Genomic DNA, 15150 nt, shown 5'->3' with positions numbered 1-15150 from the left:
TTTGCTTTGTTTCTTTTTTTATTATTATTGTTTTTAAATCTCTTTTTTTTCTTTCTTTCCAGAAGTCATTATGTCCGACTCCATTAACATTCAGGTAAACAAGTGAAAGAACAACAGATGGGGATGATCTCGTAGCACAGGCACAGCCGCCAGGAGCAGGGAGCAGGGCTTGCCTTCCTTCGCGGCAGCTGAACATCGCTCTCCCTCCCTCTCTGCACAGGCAATGGCCAGGGGCCATCGGGGACAGCCATGCTTCAAATGCAGCGAGAAGTCCAAGACACAGCAAGAAGGAAAGGCGGGTGTGGGATCACAGCACTCGGCCTCCTCCCTCACTCTCAGCAGGGCTCTCCCCTGATGGTGCAGAGGGGCAGGCAGCAGCAGCAGCGGTGGCCTTACCAGACCAGCCACAAAAACAGCCCAGCCCCTGGCTGGATGGCAGTTGAAGGCATTTTGGGCTATTTTCGGTCACTTTAAAAGCCCCATGGGCATGCCCAGTACTGCCACCACAGCCCCTCCCCTGAATTTCAACACAGCCACCCCCTTTTGCAATACGCATTAGCTCCCCCACAGCTGTGCCCCCTTCCATTGAGGGGGGCACAATTGCAGCAGCCACCGCTGCTGGCAAGCAACCTCTCTGCTGTCCCTCAGCACCATTCTGGATGTGTCCCCAGCCTGCCACCCCCCTCGCTGAGGCTGGAAAAACCCATGCTGCTGAAGCCTGGTTCACAAAGCATCCTGGTGTCAAGGTTAACTGGTTGTAAAATCGCAGCGGTTCATCACACTATGCACACGATGAGAAATGTTTATTAAATCGATTTTTGTTTTGTTTCTTTAAAAAAAAAGGCAGAAAGAAGTTCAACACACTGCTTTGTGGCATGCTCCACAGTATGAAAAAATCCCAAGCATTCAGTTAAGCTGTCAGTGGCTCTGTTTGACCTTTCCATGTGGTCTTTGAACTTAGACCTGGATAGCTCACTCTGCTTCTCCCCACCTGCCTCTCTCCTCCCTGCTCAGGCTTGCAGCCATTTTTCTCAGCTGCCACTTGCTCCAGAAATATGCTTCCTCAGAGAGGGAAGGTTTGTATTTACAGCCCTCAATTTCATCTATCATCCGTTTGGGTTTGACTATGCAGTCAGACATGGGGACCCTCAGCTGAATTCCACAGCAAGCATTACTGTCCCTGCAGAACTCCTTCAGATCTCCCCAGGACAGTCCCAGCCCTGGCCACTTCCCTCCTGTCCAGCTCTGGTTCCTGCATCCACATGGACAGGAGGTGGCACAGGGCGCTCTCCTCTGAAAGGAGCCAAAGAGCAAATGGCAGCCAGCGTGGCACATGGTCTGAGCAAACACCCTGCTCTTCTTCCTCCCACAGTCCTGACTCCCTCTCCAAGCACCACTTTTCTCCCAGTTGATCCTGCACAGGACAACGCAGACCCCCAAAGCTACAACATCCAAGGACGTGCCCGACCTGCACTGAGTTCTCTGCAGGGAGGACCCAGTCCGTCTTCAAACAGAGCTTCAGCTACTCACGCAGCATCAACTGAATACTGAACAATATCAAAAATATGGTATAAGGAAAGAAAACAGAATTGAAATGCTTAATGGCATATTTATACACATTTATCAACAGTCAACAAAAAAGGCGGCAAGTTACACATCCATTCTGTATGCTAACAATCCTGATGCACATATATGTAAACACACATGCTTGGTTGATGCATATACATACAGCCACGTAACAGAGTAGATGACCTGAAGGAGCTACGCTGGGGAGCAGGGGAAGGGATTACCTATTGCAAAACCAAGTCTCATTCTCCATGTGCACAAAGTGGACATTCAGGGCAGTGTTGCTTTTAAGGCTGTTTCTAAGGCTGATTTTTTTCTCCAACCCACTCAAACCAAAGATCTGTTGAAGCACTTCCTCCTCTTACCTAGCACAATTCCATATATATACCCCTATATAGACTTTTCAGAAGGCCCTATATACTAAAAGGTAGGAACAGGAAAGGGGTGAGTAGAAGGGGAGAAAAGCCTCTGCACAGATCAGCTTGCCTCAGTGCAGGAAATCTCCTGTCCCCGTTTGGCAGGGGCCATGGCACCCACATGCCATGGACAAGGTGCTAGTTTATAATAGTCCCGGGTCTCTCTCCCTGTCTGATTTGGAGCTCTTAATTGCAACTTGAAGGTGAGGGGGAAAGTGAAATGCTTTAAGAAATGGAAATATTCCTGAAGTGAGGAAGGTGATCGTGGGTTTTAACTCCTCCCCTCCCCTGCTTCAACGTGGCAAAGAGCTGAGAGATGCTAGCATTTCCAGCTCAAATGCCCCTACGGCTAAGGAAAAGGCTTTGCTTAAAAATATATATCTATAGAACTATACACATAGATCATCTTTTTAGAGACACTCTGATTTTTATTACACAGATCCTGGGTCACTCTTCCCCTCTATGTACACAGTAACAGAGTGGCATACAACAGAGGCCACGCACGCATAATTGGCAATCAAAGCTTACCAGGGCACAAAAAAGTGTTTTAACTGGTGCAATCTTAAATCCTGAATTCCCTTGCTTTGATAAACTCATCTCCTGCTGTTATTGTAACTGGAAATGGAAAGTCTTAAGAAATAAGTAATTATTTTGTTTTCAAAATCAAGTTACAAAATTTTCCCAGCAACATTACAGTGTGTGACGATATGCTATAAGCAAGGAAAATTTCATTGAGTAGGAGAGTGATGTAAAGATGAAATTTAAATATGTACGTATACAGCTGGAAATCCCCCCAAAGTCATCCTGCAATATATAAATGTAGGACTATTAAGGTTAAGGACTTTCCTTCATCTTTTTTCTTTTTTTTTTCTTTCCCTAATATCACTTGTATCTAGGCATCAGCTTAACATTGGGAACTTTGTACAACACTAGTCTCTCCCAAAATATTATGTCTATAAAGAAACATTTAACAAAGTTAAAAAAAAAAAAAAGTTGACTTAGTTTTCAGGTGATTGTGTTTGAAAAATTGTGACTAAAATTCACCCCCAGCAACTGACCCTTAATGTTATGAATATTTGGAAATGAGGCAATTTACAAAGTTATAACCCCCAGGGGAAAAAAAAAAAAGCGCAAAACATCCGCACTCTTCAGAGAATGCAAAAAATTGTGACTTCTGTTACGAGTTTATCTAGTGTTGCAAACAGTATCTGATAGGAGCAATCCACCTCTATCTCCCCTGGGAAACATCACACCAAGACGATTAGGGCTGCTTCCTCTCCTCTCTCCCAGGCTTGGAAAAGCCAGGGAATCAGGGTGATGGTGGGAAAAGAGATCTTGCTTCATTAAGAAATCCTGCTTCATCATCAAATTATATATATATATATATATATATAATAATATATATATGTATATTAAAAAAAAAAAAACAACAGTCCGTGCTGAAAAAGAGTAAAAACCAATGCAAAGATTTTTGAGAACAGGCTGCAGCCTTCCCCTCTGTACATCCTCCACCAACAATATTTCTGATTTTTTGGGGTGGGGAAAGGGGAGGAAGGACTGGATCTCCTGCTACAGCAGCTTTCCCTATCACACAAAACTGATGTGTAACTAACTCAGCCACAAGGATATGGGAAAGTTTTATTTATTAAAAAAAAAAAAAAAGTACTTCAAAAGAAAAATGATAAGTACTGTATGGTAATATTGGAAGTATTTATATACATAGGTTTCTTTGTCTTTTGTTGAAATGTCTCCTGGTCACTTGGTGGCACTTGGGGTCCCCTCCAGCGCCGTCCGCCCTGCTCCCCCCTTCCCCTCACCGGCTCTCATGTCTCAGTAGACGGAGCTGTTCCTTATGCCACAGCACAGCACCATGCTCAGGATCATTTCGAAGATCTGTCAGGAGACACAAGGCCACTGGTGAGGTGCTGACCTGTATGACGTGGGAGCTCCCCCCTCCTTCAAGCTAGGGATTAGGACAACCTCACAGCCTCTGGTCTTCCCCCAGCCTCCTCTCCACATAAGCACTCTCATGCCAGAGATAAAAGCAGAGATGATACATCATTGCTGCTATTTTTTTTTTTTTCAGGGATCAGGCCATTTTGACCTAAGATCACCGATACCAGTAAGTCCTGGATAGCAAATTCCTTCCTGTTGCAATGCTTACCATGATCACGGCGACCACGATGGCTGCAATACCGATCAGGTACAGCTTCCCGGAGAAGAGCTCGTCAATCTTTTTGTGGCAGCTCAAGTTCTGAAGCACAGAAACACTGTGGTCACAGATCTGCTTTCCTCCCTTACCCCCTTGGGCATACAAAAAGGGAGGTCCAAGGTTCCTGCTTTCCCCCAAGTCCTACTCATGCTTCCAGGCTTATGCCAGGCCTTGGCTGTAGGAATTCCCACTGGACATCAGCCCTCTGTAAGCCCCTCAAGCAGGAACAGCAAGGGGAGCATTGACACGAACCTCTGACAGCCCTCTACACAACCCCCAGATACATGAAATCTCTGCCTGGTACCCAAACCCTGAATAAATCCCCAAAGTTCCCTGGCAGCCAAGCTCCCTCGCAGAAGATGTGCCAGGGGAAGAGCAGCCAAGCCTACCTGAACCAAGACTTTCTGTAAGGCCTTTGGGCAGAGGTCCTCTCTCCACAGCGCAGGGATTACTCCTATTGCAGTATCAGGACCACAGCAATCCAGCTACAAAGAGGAAAAAAAAAACAACAACAAACCAACAGGTTAGCAGACAGCACATGCTCTTTTGCAATGCTCTCCCTGCCATTAAACACCTCCAAAAGCCACCTAAAACTAAAGAGGCACCTTGGATGGGGAAAAAGAAGGGGAGGGGGAAGAAACAATTTTCTAATTTTATTTTTTTTTCTTCACATGCAATGCAGCTGCTTCCAGCACTGATCCCAGACACATCAGGCCTGGCATCCTGGAGGAGAACAAACACGATTCCCTCCAGAGATTTGCCTCCTGCTGAGCAGAGATCTCTAATTATTCCTCAGAGCAGCATTTGTCTTTCACTGAGTTTTACTTAATCTGGAGTGCTGAGGTGGATCGAAAACAACTTCATTAGAGCTCAGCCCAGACTTCCTAGCACAGTGCTAAGGACAAAATATTTAAGAGGGTGGAACTCTTTTACCTGACCCCTAAGAAGAGCTACCTCTAACAGGCTAAGACCTAAATGAAGCATTATATTCTTTAGACCTTGATTTTCCTATTTGTTTTCCTGACCCGGCTTCCTTCTCCTTCCTCCCACATTCTCAATTTCCTCTGGCTGCACAAAATTCTTGTGTCAAGGAGAATTTTGGCACAGTGCTCAGAAGACAAGCAGCAAAATTTCAGCACCCAGTTCATTCCTAAGCATTACGTATTCAGTACTGTCTTCACTTCCCACCCCAGGACAACTTAATTTCTCTTCCTCTGGTGAGGAGCATCCGAAACACAGCAGCAGCTGCTCCTCGCCGCTCACCCCATATGGAAGTTAACACCCCGACAAACCCCATGCAGAAGTTAACCACGTGCAATTCGAGGCACTGCAGACCCCATTCACCAGCTTGGGCTGAGCATGTGTGGCCCAAACAGAGCATGCAGCGAGACCTCTGACATCTCACCGTTTCATGAAAGGTCTTCACTACGGCCTTCCCGTTGTTCGCGTCCGAATCTGCCATGAGCGCCTGCTGGAACGCTTGGTCATAGAACTGCTTCACATCTTTGGCTATCTAGGAAAGACCGCAAAAAGTCTCTTTCAGCCAGGGGAGCATAAGGAAACCCATCCAGTGGATGTGCCTGAACAGGGATGGTTCCCTCAAATGGTACTTGCAGGTAAACAAGAAGTTTTAAACAGGTTCAGACGCTGCTAATTCACCCAGGTGAGCGGAGAAAGGCTTGTCTTTCACGGGGTTCAAGTCCCTCCAGCCACAGCATGTTACAAAAAGCAAACATTAAGAACCTCATTCACCAGCCAGAAGGTTGCAACCAAATTTGTTTCAGTGCTCTGCGAGCTCTCTGTAGCATGCAAAGACAGCCAAGCCACAGAGGTTGAACCATGAGCTCTGAGACAGTCTTCAAGCTGTGTGGATTGTTATCACTGCCAGGAACTCAGAAACGGCTTGTTCTTAACTACCAAAGGCATGGAAACCAAACAAGCAAAGGGTGGATATCAGTAGATACGGGCACCTCAACCTGTCTGGCTAAGAAGGGACAGGAAGAATGTGGGAGAGATTACACACTGAAGTCTAGTTATGTGGCTCATTTGCAGCTGGAGGTTTTGATGCTTTTGGATGGGTGGCAAAGTCCTGCTGGGTCTCTGCATGGAGCAGGACACCTCCATCCTGTAAATGAGAAGTCACATCCATACCCCAGCTCTGCCACCTGGCCTGGTAGACCACAGACGCCCACAGGGAGTTGACGCTCCACGATGAAAAAAAAAACAACACCCAACCAACCAACCAAAAAAAAAAAAAACAAAAACAAAAAACCAAACCCCTAATTTTCAGAGAAACTGACCCTGTGGCTTCTGACACTCTCCAATAATTTTCAAGGGAGATGAAAGGAGGACATGTGAAAGAAGCAAAGGAAAAATATGAACAAGTATGAAATGGAAATCGCTTTCCAGAACATCTGCTCTTGGCAGTGCACACTGGATTAGCACACGAAAAATGAGACTGCAGCAAAAAGGAGCATGATTTCAATCAATTATCCCAACATTTCTCCATGCTCAAAAAAGTTTGCTTTGGAGGGCAATGCCCTGTGAGCAAACCATTTGATTCTGGTAAAGGGGAAAAAAAAAAAGAAAAAAAAAAAAAAAAAAACGTACTTCTCGCCTTTCACTCTGTATCTAAAGCAGCTCTGACAAGGTGGGATCACAGAAAGAGTGCCTGCAATTTTGTGGAACAAAATCCTTTGCCTTCTCCATTGGGAGATGACTGTCCCCCCAGACTATTGGCCAGGGCTGTAAACCCAAGGGGGCTTCCCACTTTATCCACTGGGTGTCCCCTGAGAGTGACACAGTGTGGCTGGGAGCACCCAGCACTTCCCTCCCAGCCCCTAGTGCTCCTGAGATGCCCTCAGCCACGCTGGGGGAGTAGCAAGCCGCTTGCCTTGCTAGCAGTGACGTCCAAACAGCCCATTCATTGCAGCTGAAAATGCAGACAGAGCCAACTAATTGCTACCATTCATTTCGAAGTGCAAAATTAATTTTAGGTGGCTGAGGTCATTCCTTTCACATTGGCAAATCCTACACTTCTCTGCTTTATGCTCTGATATCCAGGTGCCTTCTCCCTGGCACAGAGAGCAACAGCCACAGGCTCCCTCCTTACCCAGCCTTCATTTTTCTGTCATTTCAATCGCACATCTTGGGCTCCTCAGGATTCACAAACTAACATCTGCAAAGGTTAATTAGCTCGCTGAAGTTGCTAGGGAACAGCACCCTGCTTGCATAGTAATACGGTTAGCCACGGAAGAGTTTATGCTGGTGAAGTCATGCTCTCCCGTGAATCACTACAAGGGTGTTTCCATTCACAGCCGAGCTGGTCATCTGTGTCCTAAATGCAAGTGAAAGCTGAGCCGGCCACCACCTACTTCCACAGCTGCCTTACATTTCATTGTAAACACATTTGCTACTCTACCACCAAGCCTAACATAGCTGTGAGCAGAAGTAAATCCCCTTCTCTCCCCAAACCTGCACTGAGCAAGTGGTGGACACCCAGCCCTCTGCTTGCCACAGGATGGCCCTGGTTTCCACACACAGACAGCTTGGTGGTTTTTGGACCAAACCTTGCAAATGTGAGAGCAAACGTAGGGAAGGCAGCGGGAAGAGAGGTGCAAAGCTGCCAGTTTCAGCCCGCGTACTCAGTGACACCTCCTTCCCACACGGCCAGGTCTGTGCTTTGCTCCTTGGCACCTCAGGCATGCAGGTGGCTTTTCCTCCTCAACTTCACACATAAATCCACTCCTTCTGCATTTGGCAGCAAGGAGGAGACCTGAGCCAGATAGGGTTATTTTTATCCCAGACATCGCACCACATACCGCATGGGGCAGCCATTCCCATCAAGTGCTCACATTTAAAGGTTAGCAGCCGAGCCAAGAGTAGTTAAGTGACCTGCCCAGGTCACGTAGCAAACCCCAGCTCCTGGGACTCAGTCTGGGACTGTAAGAGCAGAGGGATCCCACTGTGCTCCCACCCCAGCCTCCCAGCCCCACACCACAAGTTGTAGGGTCGCCTTACTTGGTCTTTGTTGACAAATCCCCAAATTCCAGCCGCAACTTCGCACGCAAACAGGATCACCAGGCAAGTGAAGAACTGTGGAGACAAATCGGGAAAGGGATGCTTAGTATACTTGGCTACAGGAAAAAGAAGCGATAAGGTAGGTATGGGTGCGGAGCAGCACTTCTGATAGGGGAGATCAGAGGAAGGTCTCTCACACACACACGTTGCTCAAGCACATTTTCCTACAACTCATCAGATGCCACCCTGTGCCCAAACTTCCTACTGGTACAGCCAAGAAGGGACAATCAGAGCCCTCTTCCACACAGGGACCTGCAGGCATGAGGATGCCTTGCACACCACCAAACAAATTTCCCCTCCTGATACGGCTGCAGGAATATCCAGCCTAGCTTCCTGCTCTGCAACAGATGCTCCCAGGACAAGGAGTTGCCAGCACAGGGTTAAAAGCACATTTCGGCTGCTGAGGAGCTGCAGGGTATGATTTATGGCCAGCTCTCTTGGCATTCTCAGCCCTGCAAGGCTACTGCAGTTTTTTGCATAAATACTAGCAGTGATGTTTTCCCACAGCCTCACCCTGTTAGCACAACCCCAACACTCCTCCTTCTCCCTGCCACCACTCCAAGCCTTCCTCCATCTTTCTGTTCATATCCCAGTAACGTGATGGGAGGTCCAATAGACTGGACATGGGATGCTGTAGAGACCATACATCATAGCCAAGTAGAAAGACACAGGCAGGTACATTCCACACAGCCCACATTACCTCTGCAACCACATCACACTCAGTGGCTTCTTCCTAAGAAAAGCCCCATGGAAATAAGTAAAAGAGGTGAAAGTAGCCAGGAGATGGCATAAAATCACAGTATGAGGTAGGAAACGCAGCCCCACATTCTGGGTAGTGCCTGCTTCAGACACATTCAGGACCTTTTCTTCCACAACAGGGCAAACAGGAGTTTCCAGATCGATGCTATAAGCCAGCCTTACTCTTAAGAAAAGCAAAGGGATATCTGCACAACAGGAACAGGACCTCCGACCTACCTGCAGGAAAGGACTTCAAACATCTTTGTCCTAGAACAACCAACTCCTATTCAAACACTTATCTGTCGCTGGTTTCCCAGGAACTCCCATGGTAAGACTGGGACCCACATCACCCTAAACCACAAGCACAAGGCCACTGTAATTCTCTGGTTAAGCACTAGGGCTCACTCTTGCAGTGGTTACCCTCTAGTGAGGGTTGGCTTGTTCACCCCAGATTTGGAGATCCAGCTTTCTGCAGGTAAGCTTCTGCAAGCTAGCTGTAAAATGCTGAAGATGCAGCTTTACACCATGGGAACACGGAGCTGTTCTTGGGCAGGTGTGTGGAGGTGTTCCTGGTCACTCCTGGGGAGCACCCTAAGGATGCTGCCTAGAAATGTCCTTGGAGCCCGGAGGGAGCCTTAGCCAGCAGAAAGCATCATCAGGAGGCACCTCCAGCCTCCCCTTGGCAAGCCAAGTTGTGAGCAAAGACAGGCAGCACGCAGCAGCTAGAGCTGCTAACTGCAGCCGAAGCAGCCGGTTCCCCTGCCGAGCTGCAGGTACCTTGTACCATCACCATCTGCCTTCTTAATCCTCTTTCCAACTTCAAGAGGGAACGAGGGGTAATTCAGGGTCTGTAATAGCTCATGCCAACAAAAAGAAAAACAACAATCCAAAGCTGTCAGACCTTGCTACAACTACCACTGTCAGATTTGCACACTCCTTTTATTTCCGGCAGCAATGGTAATGCCTGCAAACTCTTGCCACAGCTCTCACCCAACGATGTTCCAAAGTACTTTACTAAAGCTGATGAGAGCCCCCCTCCTTCTTGCCAATGTGGAAAAAGAAGGAACCAGAGGTGAAGCAATCTACAGAGCAAGAAGCTTCAGTTCCCTTCGTCCCAACTGAGTCCACACCCACTGGTCACCAGACCACAGTCTTCCAGCTCAATGAAGCCAAGTGCTGGAAAGTCCCTCCAAATTTTATGTATTTTTTTAATCCCTTCAATTTATTTTTTTTTTGGGTGCAATTTCTTGCCTTCTCAAGCACAACATGCCAAAAGCTCTGACATGCCTCAATAACAGCCCGAGAGCAGATATGTACGTGCCAGCACTCTCCTCTTCTGCAAACAATTCTACTATGGGAGGGAGGATAGGAAAAATCAAAATCAAAAAAAAAAATCACAGAAAGCCTTGAAACAGGGTTATCCCAAGGGCTGCAGAATGAGGACACCCACGTGGTGGCTCATGAACGGGGCCACTTCCAGCCAGCTTCTCCCTGAGACTGGCAGAGCCTGGTGATGGTTACGGAGCCTGGCATCTGGTTTAAACCCAAACCACGTGTGAGAACTTGCTACAAATAACTGGGTCTCCCTCGCCCCCAAGGCCAAGGCTTTTGGTGTGCCTGCAGCTTGTGCAATTAAGCTCATCCCGTGCCAGGAATCCCAAGCTGCTGCCTGCCATCAAGGATGCCTGTAGTGCTTCAGTAATGGTTTTCCCAAGATTTACCTCGACACCCTCGCTAAGATATTGTGGGAAATCTTTGCTGTTTCCTAGCCCTAACAGGTAAAAATATTAGATGACTCCATACAAACATTGAACTCCCTCCCCACAGGTGGCCCCAAACCCAAGACCAAAAGGGGAAGCTGTAGGGGATGTTAGGTAAGGAAAAGGTGGTTCAGTGGCTGCGTGCCCTCATGGTGCTGAGCCCCTTACCGTTCCCAGAAGGCACTGAGACTCCTGGATAGCGCCGTAGCATCCCAGGAAGCCCACGAACATCATGACAGCACCGACCGCAATCAGGATGTAGATTCCTGCAAGGGAGAGTGAGAGGCAAAGACGTTACTGCAGAGCCTCCTGAAGAAGCATCCCACCACTGGACCAGGCATGCTGGCTCCATAGCTAATTACAGGTGTGCATAATTAAGTCCTGAGAGCAACAGAGGTGGCTGACGTGGCAGCAGCAGAAAAAGCCACCGCATCTCACCCTGCTTTCTGCTCTGCTACTCTTCTGCTGACAATGGGGTCCTCAGGCATGAACCAAGATGGGCTGGTTGAAGTGGTCCACAGCTACCTGAGTTCAGACCCTATTTCAGGCCACTGTTATTGTTTCTCCCGTTAAAATAAACATTATCAGCATCAGTAAGCTCATTTGGGGTGAATTTGCCCACAGGAGTTCCCTCTGCGCTAGCCAAGACCTCATGGCTGGTCCGGCACCGATGCAAATCACACAACTTAGACCAGTTGGGCCTCAAAGCACTTGAAGGTAGTAATACTGAAACTTGAAAAAGCAGCCACCCCCCAAAATCACAGGAAACACACAGAGCACGATCAATGATAGGAAGAGGGTGTAGCAAGGAAGACAAAGGCTTTACAGCGTCCTGAAAGCTGCATTATTGGAGTTCCCATGACACCCTACTTTAAGTATTTAAGCAGAGGAGATAAAAAATGATTAGTTAACATATCTTTTTAAACAAACAATAAGGCATATGGCTTGTTTAGATTAAACATCAGACAAATATTTATCCTGCTAATGTTTCAGAGACAGACAAGCCACAAAACGAAGGAAAAAGTGCTGCTTAAGCATCCCAGTTAATATAATCTAGCCTTTGTTTGTCAAAGGTTCTTCCATAGAGATTTTTTTTTTATTTCAATTTATTAAATTTGCACAGTCAAGTTGCTTCCCAACTAGCTCAAGGCTTGGAAACCAGGCAGGGAGAGTGCAGAAATAGGAGGAATGAAAGTCCATTTTCACTCAGGAACCAAGCGCTTAGCTGAGGTACACAGCCATGCTTTCCTTCCAGAGCCACGCAATGCTACCAGCTCGGTAACACTGTCTCCTTTTCCAAAAAACACAGCTTTCTCCTCATGTATCTTGTACGTTTTGTGTATTTTTAGTTAACTAACATTCTCAAGTATTGTGGGTCTACTATTTTTTAAGTGAATTCCACTTTCTGTAACAAAGTGGCTTGATGTGTGCAAACAATAATCAAATAAATACTTCAACATCAGGCAAGACCGCAGTCATTTTTAATCCAAAGTGAGAAAAAAAAACAACAATCTGAATAAGACGGTATTTTATATTTATGCTTATAAATATATAAGCATCTCAAAGCTAACAGCAATATAGCAAATCTTCCCAGTGCTTGAGAGAGACATCCCTTCAATGAAGTGTTTTATTTTGCTAGGAGTCTAAACATGTTTATAGTTATTAATCAGCCAGTCAGCTCTTAGATCAGAACTAAAGTACAAACAAGATCAAAACTGCTTTTTATGTGCCCATGGTGCCCAAGGTTTTTCTTATCTTTGTAGCTTTTAAGCAATCATCTGATAATTTATGTGTAAAGTTTAACGGGCACGGATGACACAACCAACTTCTGTAAGAGCAGAGCTAAGCCAAGCTAAACCCTCCTCTAAAAACCCGATACACGATAATAACCCCGACATGTTTAACCCCCCTTAACGGATATTGCAAGCTCAGGAAAGGTCAACTTCATCTCCCAAGCCTTCCCTTTTTAAAACAAAAGCCACCCCACTTGGCAAGGGAAGCGCCACCAGCACAACATGACTGCTAGGACCCTTCTGTCCCAGGCGAGGGGACAGCGCTTCTCACCGCCCGGCGCTTGCACAATGCCCCTGGCTATATTTAGTGGGAGGCAGGAGGGAGGAAGCCAGATGCAAGGGAAGCACAGCACAATGGGGTGAGCTGACCCAGCAGGATGTCCCTCTTCACAAAACCTGACGGCGCTCACGCTCACCGCCGGTGACACTGACATCCTCACAGCGAGCTGCTGCTTACTGCGACCAAAAGGGGAAAAAGGCACGAGTGGCACCTCCTGATGCTTATCAAGGGGTCTTTGGTGGCATCTGGCATCAACAAAACCCAGCCAACAGGTGGGGGGCCTTGCCTGAAGCTGACCAAGCAGGGATGCGACAACAGCTCCTTGCTTGAAGGCATGAGGAGAGGGAAAAACAAGCAAGACAAACCCCCAGGGAGAGTTTTTTGGAAAGGCCAGGCCAGCAGCTAAAGCTGTGGGGACTGCCTGAGGTGGGACAAAGCAGTTTTCTCCCAAGTGGGCAGCAGGCTGGGGCGCACATGGGACAAGGGGGCCCCGCAGGGGCTGGGGGTGATGGGAAGGCATTAATGCGTCCTGGGAAGTGAAGGCCGGCTGCTGGACACCTGCCAAGCACCAGAGTGCCTGATGGAGGTTTTCAGAAGCAACAAAAGTGCTGTTTCGAGAAGAACGATGTGTGATCAGTGGTCTCTCAGAAATAAAGAAAAAAAAAGCTGGCTTACTATCACTGCAATATGCTACTGCCCTCACCCCTTCAACTTGTGCAAGCGATGTTGAGGCTTTAGGTTTCCAACCCAAGCAGCATCAACCTTTTCCATCTTACAGCCCTGGGTGGTTCCATGGAAGAGTCTTCATCACACGTCTCTGGCAATATCAATTTTGCTCATTCCTGAGTGCAGCAGCTTCTGAGTTCTCCTCCCATGAGGTCAGCACAGAGCAGACAAAGCTGGGCCGTGGGCAAGGCGACACGTCACCTCAGCCACCACTGGTGCTGCCCACCCTGGCTTCAGACAGATGCAGCACAGCTGGAGCCTGAGATGCTGCAGGGAACCCAACGGCCAGCACACACCCACGGGCGTAAGAGACACCAGCTCCTTCCAGTGCTTCATTTAAAGGTCACGATGGACAACTACCGCACCACCAGCCCCATGTCCCACACACTGCTTCCTGACCAGCACCCAGAGGATGTGTCTGGTTTCTGGGATGAAGGCCAGTTTCAGTGTGGGGCACAAATAAATGGCCCTTATGGCGCCCCCTTTTCTCACCGACAAACAGATGCTATGAGGAGGCAATGCAGTGGGACTCAGCTCAAAACCCAAGCACAAAATACACAAATAATACAGTGTTGTACAATGAACATTTTCATGCTGCATGGGAAAAAAATAACAAACAAACAAGCAAAAAAACCCAACAACAACAACAAATAAGACCAAAACACCCAAACACACGCTTCGGGCCATGAGTGTTTTCCCACACCCATCCCTCCCCTCGAGGGACAAGGGCCGGTGCCCTGTCTCTCCCTCCAGCCTGGCTGAAGGGAGTCACCAGGCAGTGGGACCACTCTCTGACAGAAAGCCCGGAACAACCAGGCCCTTTCCCGGAAAGCAACCTGACACGTCCTTGCTTTCGTTCCTGGCAGCCCATGGTGATGATGGACAGCATGGTTTGGGTGTCTGTGAGCAAGACACTTGTCATGCCCACGCTGAATGGGGCGTTGTCCTCTGTAATGCCAGGCCAGACTTCCCCAGCCTGAGCCTCCTCGCTGCTGCGGTGTCAGAGACAGAATTAACTCCTGCGAGCCTGTCCTGGATGGAAACATTTAACGCCTCGGCCAGAAGCAGCACCCGAGCCTCTGCTGGCACAACTGTGCCTGAGCAAAGCTCCATCTGCCTTTCACATCTCGCTTGTGCATTTGCATGGCAGCTTCCACGGGGTTTTTAAAACAAGAAAGGCTGTTTATCATAAACAAAGGATAAAAGCAGAGAGGTATAACATACAAAATGCCTGCAACAATCCTGTCCCCTCTGAGTGAAGCACAACAGACCCTGGGAACTCCACAGAACCACTTGGAGGTATTCATGGTCCCACCGCCCTGAGCATTCCTACAGCATCACTTGAACCCCAAGGCACTGCTCTCAGCAGGAAGCTGCCACACACGAACCAGGGCCCTGAGTCCCCTGTTATCTCCCTGTGAGAGGAAAAATGGAAAGCTCCAAGAAATAGGGCCACCCAGACTCAGTTTCACCTCGGCACCACCAAGAGATTCAGGGTCCCATCTCAATTCAGAGCAGCAGCACCACAATATGACCTCTTCACTCCAGAGCATCAGAACATAAATCACCAAAAAAGCTG

At 47.8% G+C, this 15150-nt stretch overlaps 1 protein-coding gene across 1 annotated transcript in view; it reads right to left on the bottom strand.

The window, feature by feature from the left end:
* Nucleotides 1–788: 788 nt before the first annotated feature.
* Nucleotides 789–15150, bottom strand: part of CD81 (CD81 molecule) — a 31174-nt gene continuing 16812 nt past the window's right edge. The window contains exons 3-8 of the mRNA XM_027458509.3: nucleotides 10941–11038; nucleotides 8215–8289; nucleotides 5600–5707; nucleotides 4584–4679; nucleotides 4147–4236; nucleotides 789–3875 (exon numbers count right to left, since the gene is read on the bottom strand). Coding sequence (XP_027314310.1) covers nucleotides 3813–3875; nucleotides 4147–4236; nucleotides 4584–4679; nucleotides 5600–5707; nucleotides 8215–8289; nucleotides 10941–11038 — 530 coding nt within the window. The 3' untranslated portion in view covers nucleotides 789–3812. The remainder of the gene's footprint in view (nucleotides 3876–4146; nucleotides 4237–4583; nucleotides 4680–5599; nucleotides 5708–8214; nucleotides 8290–10940; nucleotides 11039–15150) is intronic.

Source organism: Anas platyrhynchos, chromosome 5, assembly GCF_047663525.1.
Source record: "Anas platyrhynchos isolate ZD024472 breed Pekin duck chromosome 5, IASCAAS_PekinDuck_T2T, whole genome shotgun sequence".
Taxonomy (NCBI): domain Eukaryota; kingdom Metazoa; phylum Chordata; class Aves; order Anseriformes; family Anatidae; genus Anas; species Anas platyrhynchos.
The sequence above is the reverse complement of the archived record's forward strand: the minus strand, read 5'-3'. Positions and strand labels throughout refer to the sequence as shown.